The sequence below is a fragment of the Triturus cristatus genome, chromosome 3_1, assembly GCF_964204655.1.
Source record: "Triturus cristatus chromosome 3_1, aTriCri1.1, whole genome shotgun sequence".
Classification (NCBI taxonomy): Eukaryota; Metazoa; Chordata; class Amphibia; order Caudata; family Salamandridae; genus Triturus; species Triturus cristatus.
The window spans coordinates 736,109,243-736,122,351 of record NC_140583.1 but is presented as its reverse complement, the minus strand read 5'-3'; the positions used below and the strand labels follow the sequence as shown (position 1 = coordinate 736,122,351).

The window sequence follows — 13,109 nt, the reverse complement described above, 5'->3', positions numbered from 1 at the left end:
GTAAAAAGTCTAGCGTCGCGAGGGAGTGTTGATGCCTCGTTGACAATTTTGGTTCATTCTACTGCAACATTTGCTTTGAGTCCAATGGGAGTTAAAAGTAACATCTTGTACAGCCTCAACAACCAGCATTTCAGACCTTTTGTATCTAGACATGATTTCCTGGGAATAAATTCACTTTGTAAGTGATACAGCAGATCTTAAAGAAAACTGTCACAGCAAGCGGGAGTCAGTTCATTAACTAAACACACAGAGATGTGATCGCTGTTCATGGCCCCATGCCTGTGCTTTATGTCACACCACTTCTATGCTACAAATATGTTCTTGCCTACATTGGGATATGACCCAACCACCTCTTGGACCACATCGTTTTCTGTACCCCAGAAGAGTTAGTCGGAAATAATGGCCATCACATAACAGCTTTAGGCATCTATCAAGTATGAATCCTGGATACTCTGCAGCAGATACAAAGGTGTTTTTATCCCTAGGGGGTTCAAACTACTACAGCCAGTGCTGCAAGTAGAGGAAATTAATAGCTTTAATTACAAAAAAAACTAGATTTTGTACAAATTTATCATTTGCAAACAATATCGATATTTTGAAGAATATAAAGAAATATCTTGAGTGTTTTCATCTTTTTAGGAGAAGATACTCTTGGGTACAGCTGGGTGTTACAAAGGTCACCAGCAGATTCAAGTATAATTTGAATAAGATGAGCATTGAAGGTAAACCTTTAGGACATGATCTGGTAGCTCTTATTTGTAGAAAAAGGGCCAAGGTTCATCCAAAAACAAGGTGCTGCAGGAAGTGGCTTCCATAATTTGGGATCTACTGTTTGGGAGACACTATCAAATGCAGCTTAGAAATTTGGCAGTACCTGAATATTTTTTCTAGGCCATGCATAGCCTAGCCTGGCATGGGAAGTAAAAATGTCTCCATGCAGCATTTAGTTTTAAGATTAAATGATAGGTTGTTAGTGGTAAGATTTCGGTTCCTGGCGGCAATTTATTTTTCAATTCCTTCTTCTAGAATTGGTAATTTCCAAAACCAATGTCTACCATTATGTTATTCTCCAGATACCAATGAGTATTCTGTAAAATAGAAGCGTTTGGGCCACTCATTCACAAAGCGAGAAAGCTCCCTTAATCTGGTGTTGCACTGATAAATTTCAGAACTATAGGATCATATAGGCTGTGGTAGGCAGTCCGCCAAGGTTGCTGCAGGTCTTGCTTCTGCTCACTTTACAACAGATGAAAGTGCTTTCGTCAGCAAAGTAGGGAATTTTTCATTAGAAATCAATGCTGGATGAGCTTGGCATTTATAGTTTTACTTTTCAGAAAATAACTCAAAAACCGGGGTAGTTTTTAAAAAACAAAAAAGGACAATGATACTGACTTGCAAAGAGTTGAGTTCTCCCAGCCTGTTAACAGTGACACACATTTTTTTCTTTTTTTTTTACCTTTGTCACGTCCTCGTTTGTGGTTCAGATACATCAATCAGCACCTTCCACAAAACCCTATTATTCATAAGTCATTGGTAACAAACTTGACAAAAAGTGCACAAGCTATTCCATTCACCTTTTACCTGTGAAGGGAAAAGGCCACGTTAGTCAAATACATACAGTGAAGAACTTTACATTTACTCCACCTGCCTTCAGCCGCATTCTCCTCTCCCCGGTTGCCATCCGGTTCCTGGGTTAAAGAAAAAAAAAACAAAGAAGTTAGTGACCCAGATAAGGACAGGGGGCCCTTTGGGTCCTCAGGTGTCATCGTCATCATCTTATTCGTTGCCTGAACCTTCCAGCCCCCCCATGTAAGGGTGCAAGGGGGACCCCTTTGGGTCCTAGGATTAACATTTTCACTGTCATGTCCACTAGAGTGAGAGCAGGGAAAAGCTGCAATGGAGAGTACTGCCTTAAATAGGTTGAATCTCCTGCTGAACGTATGGTGACAAAAGCAAAAAGAGCAAATTATGGACTGAACTCTAGACAAATCAAACATTCACCCCCAGTCACAGACCTGGGTTTAATACATTGCTTTGTGGGTAAGTGGGGCGGGTATGTCTAGACATGGGTCCCGTGCTCTCCAAGCCACTGGAGTCAAGCTAGCCTTGCTGATATGGGGTGATACCCCGAAACCAGTCCCAGGGTGCTTGTTTATGGTCCAGGGAGAACCTGGCCTGTAAGTTCGGGCTGGACTGTTCTCATGGGGAGCAGGGTCAAAACTGATTTGCATATGGCTGGGTCCAAACTGGAGTGACATGGTGAGCAAAAAACAATGGATTTAATCCCGGATTCCTGTACTGGGGGTGAATGTTTGACATTGTTCAGCATTCCATTCATCAATTGTTCTTTTTGCACTTGAAGTAGATGCCTAGTGGCAAACAGGCTGCCACAAATGATTCTGTGTAGGCAGAGCTGGGCTGCACAACCAGTGGTTTGACCATTTGCAAATAGTGGAAGACATGCAGGTCTGGCAGGCAGGTGCCTCACTAACCCCTAAATGAAGCCCTATGTAGGAGGATAAGGTGCAGTCTTTTAGCATTTTCTCTGACATGGGGGCATTGTCAAACGACGATGACCAAACTGCCGAAAGACGTTTACCGTACTGAGATAAATTACTTTGAATGCAAGTCATTTATCAGGAGATCTATGTGGAACATACTCAGAAAATGTTGTTCTTCCATAACAACGATGATGGTTGGAATTATACTCATTCTTGTGGTGCAGAAATCTGAAATATTTGTATAAATACAAATGTATTGAGGGAGAGTGTTTTTGGAAATGGGTACGCTCAAATCAGAGATCTCTAGATATAGTGAAGTTCCAAGTGTTTTCCCTTTTTTACTTCTGAGAATGACTAGAGGGTCAAGAATTCCTCTTTTGTTTGTCAACATTTATTTCCAGGCATTCTCACTCGTCTTTTTGCACCTTTTTTAGCTTGTGAAGTGTGAGAGGCTGGCCTGGTATATGATATCCACTAATGTAGGTGGGCATGATGCACTAGTCCAGACAACCCTTATGGTGATTTAGGAGGTCTTAGACAACCTTAGAAAGCTATCCAAGTGGTAGCTGTGGAGAGCAGCCTTCAAGCTTAGTCTTGAAGGAGTGTAAAGCAGCTTGTTTTACCAGAATGCAATCTTATAGTATAGCTTAAATGAATAGAAACACAACAAATATTTATAAAAATATGTACTTATTATATAATACTCTCTAGTATGTTCCAATATCTCCAACACGGAGATAAACACATTGTATACAATACTTTAGCAAAGTAACATAGTAAAGAGTACGAAATACACGGTGGGCCCCGGGGGGACCAAACCATATACTAAGAAAGTGGTAAAAGAACTACGACTCGAGTCAGGACGATGTCGAGAGGATGTAGATTTGCTGGGGACTCACAGAACCACCCAAGGCAAGTAGATAGGGACCCCAAGGAGAGCATGTACAGTGTGTGAACACGACCACATGCTCCGTACAAGTCTATGTGCAAGTCGCTGTTGGATTTTTAAAGATTAGTGACCCTTCCCGGTGGACCCTGAAGAAACCCTGTGGAAGACTGAAGGTTGGAGAGCCGCTCCACCCGTAGATACCTTGGTACCCAAGTTACCTATCCCAGGGAAGCCGAGTGCATAGGTGTGAAGTGGCGTTGGAAACCACCGTCAAACTCAATGGAGGACTTCAGGAAAGTGCCGCTGCTGGAATAGGAGAAAGTGTACGGAGGAATCCAAACATGGATTCTTGAAGAGGAGCAGCTGAAAGCAGAGGGGACAGAGCCTATGTCACTCAGGGGTGACCAGGAGACTTAGAAGACGAATGCCCTCCGATGTCGGGTGCTTCAGGGAAGATGTCGATGACCTTGACTCTGCAGCTGTGAGGGCCAGGCAGCACTGAAGACCAAGACCCAGATACAAGCTGTCCCACGAAGTATGTCGAGTGCTGAGGGGTCGGTGTCTGGCGGGAGCACCAACAAGCCTTGGCACATGCAACCCAAGCAGGAAGTCGAGAAGGAGCAAAGTTGGGACCAGCAAGGTCCAGGGGACTCACCACAAGTAGGGGAGTCAGAGCAGGCCCTGAGCAATCATGATAGCCCAAAAGAAGCAAGTGTGACCCTCAAGTGGACCCACAGGCCAGAGGCACTGAAGTCGCGAGAGGACCTCAAGCAGCTCACCAAAAGATGCAGGCCACGATGCACACGATGCGATGTGGCTGAAGATTTCGGTCACTGCAGGTGCTTGAGGTTGGGGCTACTTGGAGCCCAAGGATCTTCTTGCAAAGACAACAATAAGCCTTTGCAACTGCAAAGTGGACGCGGTACTCAGGGGTTCTGTTATTGCAACCCCCATGAGCAATACTGGCCTCAAACTTGGTGAGAGGGTGGAGCAGGCCTCAGGAGCTGTGGAAAACCACCAACTGTGTTGCAGAGCCCACTGAGTCTGGATGAGCTCAGGGTCTGGAGACCGATCGACTTAGCAGCGGTGCGTCACTCTAAGGGAGATAACTTTGGTTGTCCCTGATGCTTCACAGGCCTTGAAAGGTTCTTGTATGATGCACAGGCACAACTAATGCAGCAGACTGGAAGGGAGACGAAGTCAGGCCCAAACAAAGTCCCACGAAGTCCAGAGTGCCCAGACAGTAGAAGTGCAATAGTGCCTGATCTGAATCTTATCCCACAGCGAATCTAAAGACCTACACCCAGGTAAGCCCTTAAGTACCCTAGGGAAAGGGTTGGGAAGATTCAGGGGACCCTCCCAGGGGAGGGTCTGGACAGGAGGGGAGTTACTCCCATGTCCTTTGTCCAGTTTCGTGCCAGAGCAGGAGCCAACGGCTCCCAGGATGGTTTGAACTGGACTATGCACAGGGACACCAAATGTGCCCCTCTTGCAAACTTTCTGGCACTGGCAAACACACCCACCCATCCCTAATACACTAAATCCTGTCTGGGAGGTGGTCACACCTCCCTGTGACAGGATGCCTACTGTTCCACCTTCATCTGCTCAAGCTTGGCTCAGCAGCAGGAGGGTAGAAATGTGTCTCTGGTCGGCAGCAACCATTTTGTGCTAAAAAAAAAAACATTTTGTGATGTCTGGGACTAGAAGGCTGGTACTGGGAACACTGAGAGCCTAACAGAGGGCTCTTCCAGTGCTTGGAATCATACCTCCCACACTGTTTATGGTGTGGGAGGTTTGATTCCAACAGGTTTGATACCAAACATGATAGGATACGTTGCAGCCGTTTTTCAAGATGGTCATCGCGCGATTACGCGGTGCCCCTCTATATTAGTTTATGGCTGCTTCACTGAAATCCCAGGAGAATGGACTCCGTAGGATGTAGGGGTGTCCTGCTCATGCAGGGGCACCCTCTCACTTAGTACCAAGCACCCTGCCTTCAGGATTGCAAAGGCCTGCTATTGGGGTGACTTATAGGTTTCGAGTTCAGTGACCCTTAGATATAGTAAACCAATATCTTTAGTAAGTGGTGCATGCACCAACTTACACAGTCTGCAATGGCAGGCCTGTAGTTCCATTTTGTATGGTCTCTCATGGGTGGCATAATGCATGCTTCAGCCCATGTGAGACCTCTGGGGTACCTATGCCCTGGTTACCTTAGTACCGTATATTAGGGACTGATAAGGGTACCCCAGTATCCAGTATGTAGTGTACCTAAGTACTCAACACAACAATTTAGGGAGAAAGCAAATAGACTGGGGTTCTGATTAGCAGGATCCCAGTCAGACTAGTCATTATGCAGCTTAGCACCAGGCAAAAAGTGGGGGGTAACCATGCAGAAGGATCCTACCTTCCTACATGAAGTTTCTAAAATGTAGAGGCTTTTTGGGGGTAAATACTCTCTATTGCTCTGCCTCCAACATTTGGCAGGGGTCATTAAGGATCATAAAGAGTAGGGAATATGGATGAATGATGTAGGAACTGTAGCATCCCTTTGTAAAGCGTTTGCTCCTTCTCTTGACGAAAAAGTTATTTTATCAGTGTAGCTATTTGTATCACCTCTAATTAGATATTTGTACACTGACTCTGTGTTGGTGCCAGCACAATCTGATTGGCTTAGAAGGCATGAGAATTTGCGACAAGCAACTAAACTGTTTGTACTACAAACACTGGAGTATTCTACCATCATCCACCTAAAGGGTTTCAAATGAGTATACCAGATATTTACCCATCACTGTCAGTCCTCTGCAGTAAACCCACAGCTCAAAAGACCAACTCTGAACAGTAAAATTTGGCAACGCAACCAACCCAGAAATGAATGTATCCCCTTCTATCACTGCAGGTCTTGAAGACACCCAATGTTAAAACATTACATCGTCAGGATTATGAGAATACCTGGTGGTGACACAGCCAGCGTACAAGAGACTACCTGCTGCTAACACCAACAGCTGTCAATAGTATTACCACTGCTAACCCTGCCAACCTGAAATCTATGCTATCAATTACGATAGATATGTTGAAAGAAGTTTAGAAAGTTTGATATTGTTGTACTGGCATTTAAGAAAGCAGAACAGTGTGTATGTATGTTGTTGTGTTGATAGTTCAGAGGATTATGAAGTGGTGCAGGTGAGCGCGTGGACCCTGCTAATCTACAGTTTCCTTTTTTCTTTACAAACAGAGTCCTCCACTTCAAAGCAGGTGACAGGTAAAGTAAAGTGATGAATGTCCATTCTGACGCCTGCTTCTTTCCCACCGTGCACCATGGCTGAAGGAGGGCACCCAGTGAGGTGTCCTTTGTTGCCTGTTGGGACGTCTAGGGGGCGGGGAGGAGTCTGACAACAAGGGATGTTGCAAACCCTGTGTCCCCATCGGTCTATTGGCAAAGCTGGAACAGCCTCGAGGTTCAGGGAGGCTTCTCTGGAGCATATTTGGTAACCTCTGGTGTGCGTGGCATGATTGCACAATTAAGAACACTTATCAAGCTTGTATATTTTATCATGCGTTTCTCAAACCGTGGAAACGGTGTAGCAAAATATGTGGCCACCCGAAATTCCTTTCTATTCCAAGCTAAACTCTGCTGCTCTGAAGTAGTAAAATGAATACACACCTTAAACTTGCACAACATATCTGATTTGTACCATCTAGTACCCCACTATGAATTACTCGAAATATCCAATGGACCCGAGTTCCTAGACCCAGCGGGCCCACATAGTTTCCCCCAGGGACTCTGGTTGCTCAAAGCAGCCCAAATCTCCAGATACATTTCCAAGCTGGAATGAGTAATAATTAGATCTCGGGTGTGCTAAATAAGAACTCCTGGTTATTCCCTATTCCTAGTGGACATTAATGCCAATCTCATACTGAGCAGGTGTTTACGTTCAGCAGAGGTAATGTTCCAGTCAGAAACCGTATTCTGAGGAGCAAGGGAGTAGCCAGAAAATTAAAGTAGCACCCCCTTCACTACACTTTGACCCATATGGCACTGTGATCGAGCAAAGTGAGCGATCCTGACCCATTCTGTGAAGGCCGGTAATTACTGTTCCCCCTTTGATTCGGTCCCTCTTTCTTTCTATCTTTTCCTTTATAATTTGTTCCTTCTTTTCTTCTTTCTTTCCTACTTCACGTTATTCTTCCTTTCATTGTTTTCTTTCGCCTTTCATTCCATCTATCCTACTTTCCACCTTTCCTTTCCTTCTATCCATTCATCTTTCAATCTCTTCTTTATATTTTGTCGTTTTCTTTCCTTTTTTATATTTCCTTACAAGCCCTTCCTTCATTCTTTATTTCTTTCTTCTTAGCTCTTGTCCTTCCTTCACCCCTTCTTCCATCTTCCTCTATTTTCTTACTAATTCCCTTTTCTTTTTCTTCTGCTCCTCTTCATCTTTCCTTCTTTTCTTCATTCTTTCTTCCTTTACTCCTTCCTTCCCAACTACCATCCTTCCCAACCACCACCCTTCCCAACAACCTCCCTTCCTTGTGTCTTCTTTCCTTTACATATTTATGTTTTTTCTTTTCTTTTCTTCATTCGATATTCCTACTTTCCTTCTTTCTTTTCTCCATCCTTTTTCTTTTTCCATCTACATTCTTTCTCCTTGTGGTCCTACTTTCATTCTTCGTTCTTTCTACGCTTTTTTTGTCTTTCCCTCCTCCTCTCTGTCTGTTTCTTTCCTTCTCTTTCATACAGCGGGCATGATTTTAAACAGCCTGCACCACACTCTTCCTTCCAGAGGTGGCGTGCCTGCGGTCATATCCACATGTGGAGTTATACGCAGTGAAGTTAAAAATGTTATAAGCATCCATTGTTGCAGTATTGGCACAGCAAAGCTGCCCAGAGTTTCTCGTTCGAAAGATCTAGGAGTAGCTGGAAGAATGATGAAGCAGTGAGAGGACAAAGTGAAGAGAGTGACAGCTGCTCTCTGGCTATGTGACCTGTTGATAATCATGTTTCTACCATTTACTCCTCTTTTTCAGAACAAGATAACACCACACCGACGACAACCACGCCACCTCGGGGTTAGTCATTCGGTTTTCTCCACTGAGGGTCATGTTTGTTCTCACTTGTGTATAAATCAAGGAATGGGACCTGGCGAAAAATAGCTTCAATCACGAGGCGACCTGATCGTCCGTATTTTTAAAGCTTGCATGACTGTGGAATGAGAGTGTTCTTTGGTATTCATTCTTCGCCAGGTGTTTTCTGTGCTTACGGGGGCTTACAGCGGAGGTATCTGCAGCCACCAGATTTTTTCCTCTCAAGATATCTTAGGACCCTCTCCTGTCGTTATAAACAGGCTTGCTAATTATATGAGGACCCTCTCCTCTCTTTATAAACAGGCTAGCTAATTATATGAGGACCCTCTCCTCTCTTTATAAACAGGCTAGCTAATTATATGAGGACCCTCTCCTCTCTTTATAAACAGGCTAGCTAATTATATGAGGACCCTCTCCTCTCTTTATAAACAGGCTAGCTAATTATATGAGGACCCTCTCCTCTCTTTATAAACAGGCTAGCTAATTATATGTGGACCCTCTCCTCTCTTTATAAACAGGCTAGCTAATTATATGAGGACCCTCTCCTCTCTTTATAAACAGGCTAGCTAATTATATGAGGACCCTCTCCTCTCTTTATAAACAGGCTAGCTAATTATATGACGACCCTCTCCTCTCTTTATAAACAGGCTAGCTAATTATATGTGGACCCTCTCCTCTCTTTATAAACAGGCTAGCTAATTATATGAGGACCCTCTCCTCTCTTTATAAACAGGCTAGCTAATTATATGAGGACCCTCTCCTCTCTTTATAAACAGGCTAGCTAATTATATGAGGACCCTCTCCTCTCTTTATAAACAGGCTAGCTAATTATATGAGGACCCTCTCCTCTCTTTATAAACAGGCTAGCTAATTATATTAGGGCCATCTCCTGTCTTTGTAAACAGGCTAGCTGGCTGACTCTGAGATCTCTCGACAGGTTGTTATCTGTCAATGTGCTGTATTGTTTAGTCTGCGTCAGTCGCACCTGGCAGCGGATTGGCTCTGCGTAAACCTTCCAGAGCTCTCCAGCTATATGTATATGTCACTGTCCCACTATCAAAGTCAATGGTGGGAACTTTCAAATACAATCTATATGTGGCTACAAACTGCTGGAGATACCGAACACTGGGCTAGTGTGCCACCCCAGAACACTCGCGGCACTGGTGCCGGCCACGCCTCTAGGCTGGCAAACGTATGTGTGTGTCAATCATGAGAAAGCCAGTTAGAGTGCTGCTGCACACATATATTGCTACAACTGTGTGCACTTGTAGAACATCCATTTACTAACTTCCCTGAGACTGAAGATGCTTCCAGCTATCACAGTCCTGAAGATGTGACTCCTGGACCAAAGATAGCAGCGTAAGGGGGATTGGTCCTCAACTGACAGGTCTCCTGACCTCTTCATAAAGTCACGCTGCTCCCTGTATTGGTAGCAAAAGTTGTGAGGAAATAATCCGGCGATATGTGGCTTGGCCTGAAAGTTCTGCTCGACAATACTTGATGGTCATACTGAATTTGGGGGTATCCAGTGAAGAAAGCCCCTATGAAAGTAAGCTTGCCTCTTTCATAGGTACCATGATACGGACTGCTTCTGGAACAAATTACAGACTTAACATCCCATTTATCCCGGGACATTAAAGAGATCCCATGCCTGAAACCAAGAACTTCACAGCTGTGAGTCTACTTTCGAGAGCTGCAGTGGTGGAGCCAGGGCTTTAAGTGGGATGAAAAAACTGGGGGGTCTCTCCAAGGAGCGTGGCCAATGTAATTAAGGGTGTGGCTTAAAACGCATAGGCAAAAAATCTGTGCTTAGCATAGTGTGCCACCGACTTGTATTTTGCTGTTTCTGTCATTGCATCCAGACATATGATACAAGTAACATCACACCTACAAGAAGTCAGGACTATTGGCTTTGTCAATGGTTGTTAGCTGCATAAGATAAATAAGCAGCAACTATGGCTTGTATATATTATTGGAAAAGCTTCCACTTAAAACCCTGGTGACACCACGACAATGCTGCTGCTCCTGAGTTTCAAAAAGAGAAATGGCAATTTGCAGTGTGCGCTATTCAATAGGGCCTCCTACTCGCAACAGCGCTCGGAGTCTTATGTTTTAACAAGCATTGGCATAGCCAATAGGTCTCGCTTTTGGGACCTTATAAGAATTTAGTTATGCAACTGTTGCATGGCTAAACACTTATAAGGTCCCAAAAGCGAGATCTATTGGCTATGCCAATGCTTGTTTGTTTTTGCACTTTTATATAGGGCCAACTCGACCCGAAGGTAGAAGAGCGCTTTTAAAGGAGCACCAGTTACATTACAGAAGGTCAAATTAATTATTTTTTTTTACGCAGGGGGGGGATTTAAGTGATTTGCCCAGAATCACAGGATGTTGAGTCGACACAGACACGAAGCTGGTTCCCCAGTTGCCTGTAGCTCTAGACGTAACACCACATCCTCCTGCCCGCCCTTCGTCCCGCTTGTTGTTTGCCACTACCGCTGTCCATTATGTGGCAGCCTGCCCCTGCTACAAATATTGGCAAAGCCAATAGGTTTTGCCCAGGCGCGATCTGTTGGCTTTCCCAATATTAATTTGGAACTGTTGCACAGCAGCACAAGCTGCTGGGGCAATACGACCGAAAGAAAAAAATAACTAAAAATGATATGACACGTCCAGCGCTGACCTCGCCATATTGCTGTTTTTTTTACTTCAAACCATGATGCAACGTTGCCAGCTCTGCTGTGAATCACATCAAAATAAACATTGTAAACGCCAACAGATCTCACAGAGGCTTTGCCAATGCTTGTTCCATCTGTAAATATGGATAAAAGGATGAGATCTTTACCCTTGTGCTCACAGCCAATCACAGAAGTGAAAACAGATCCCGTGAACATTGGGAAAGGTTGCATTGCACTAAGAAAAAATACTTCTAAGGTCCCAAAAGCGAGACCTATTGGCTATGACAAGCGGCCCTGTGGCCGCGAAAGTGATCGGGATTGCGATTAAGACATCTAAGCGGCCGTGCGGCTGCGAAAGTGAAAGTAATCGCGGAAAAGCATGGCGCGCGCGCCCCCGCACATGCACTGTAGCTCTAGGCTGGTCTGGTAGCACTTTTTGGAGCCAAAGTCTCGCCAGACCAGCGCATGCGCTGGGTCAGGCGAGACCTAAAAAGCAGGCACATGCGAGATGTAAGAAGCAAGGATTTCCCTTCCCCTACAACGCTCACTTGGCATGACGTCATACCGTAACTTCTCCACTAGCAGAAGTTAGCAGTGTGAGCACGCACACACGGATGTGCCTGCTGTCACTGCAGTCAGGGAAAAAACGGACGGTCTGTGCCAGGGCACAAAACAGAGCCCGTTTCGAGGCCATCTTTAAACAAGCATTGGCATAGCCAATAGGTCTCGCCTTTGAGACCTTATAAGTGTTTAGCTATGCAACAGTTGCATAACTAAATACTTATAAGGTCCCAAAAGCGAGACCTATTGGCTATGCCAAGCGGCCGCTATCAAACATCAAAGCGGCCGCGAAAGTGAAAGTAATCGCGGTAAAGCGTGGCGCGCGCGCCCGCACACATGCACTGTAGCTCTAGGCTGGCCTGGTAGAACTTTTTGGAGCCCTCTCAATAAATCTCGCTAGACCAGCGCATGCGCTGGGTCAGGCGAGACCTAAAAACCTGCCGGTGCTCATGTCCCGGTGAGACCCGGCCCACTTAAAGCCCTGGGTGGAGTGCTTGGTACTGTGTTCTTATAGCTTGTAGCGGCGCTGTTAAATTCTCCCCGTGTTGCAGTGTTCCAGACTGTAACACACTCGACTTCTAGACACGAATTAGAGAACTTAACAGGGACCCAAGACTTTGGGCTGCGTGGAAAAGAGTAGAAAGCACAGACAGGGAACGATGTACAGTTTTAAAGGGTTTAAAAGAGAGACTCTCTCTTGGAATGTTGGGTGTGGCTTTCCAGTGGGGCGTCCGATGTCCGGCAGCAGTTAGCTATTTTGATATTTGAAAGTGAAGCTGAAGAATGAGTGATGGAAAGGGAAATGTATGTGTCTTCAGCCTGTTGCATACCAAATATTAAAAAATAGTGTATGATGGCGCAGGGACTTGGAATAAAGTAAGAAGATCAGGCGGCACAGGTCAGAGCTCTGAGGAATGCTTACGAAAAGGAGTCTGAGGGAATTTGACTGAGCACCAGCACTCAAATGGCTGAGAAGAGTGTCGAGTGACTGCTTGCGACTGGTGATGTGGTTCAAGACCTGGGGGAGAGAACACAGAGGCATGGTGGGTAATGGGTGTGAAAGCAATAATAATGGAAACTCAGAACTTTGTTCGATTACCTTACCGGTGACATCCTTATTTTATTTTTAAATTTGATAGTTTGTTACGTGGAGCAGTATGAGGGCAATGTGACCAAAGATGGATGTTCTCTAACCATCAGCCTGACCAGATGCCAGGGAGGCTGCGACTCTCAGTCATGGTAAGAATCTCAACTTTGGGACATGAAAGAAAAGGTGGACAGAGGAGCAAAAGGAAGTAGCCGCCAGTCTTAAGGGGAATTCAGACACTTTTCCACTTTTGTGTCAATTACACATCTGAAAGCTCAATAATAGACCTCTTTAGCTTCTCCAAACTA

General features: G+C 44.9%; 1 protein-coding gene across 2 annotated transcripts in view; it reads left to right on the top strand.

The window, feature by feature from the left end:
• The window catches only part of MUC6 (mucin 6, oligomeric mucus/gel-forming), a 159,696-nt gene that overhangs the window by 137,224 nt on the left and 9,363 nt on the right, over window positions 1–13,109 (top strand). For both annotated transcript variants that reach the window (XM_085644897.1, XM_085644896.1), the window contains 3 exons: window positions 6,626–6,652; window positions 8,419–8,460; window positions 12,854–12,953. In XM_085644897.1, coding sequence (XP_085501023.1) covers window positions 6,626–6,652; window positions 8,419–8,460; window positions 12,854–12,953 — 169 coding nt within the window. The remainder of the gene's footprint in view (window positions 1–6,625; window positions 6,653–8,418; window positions 8,461–12,853; window positions 12,954–13,109) is intronic.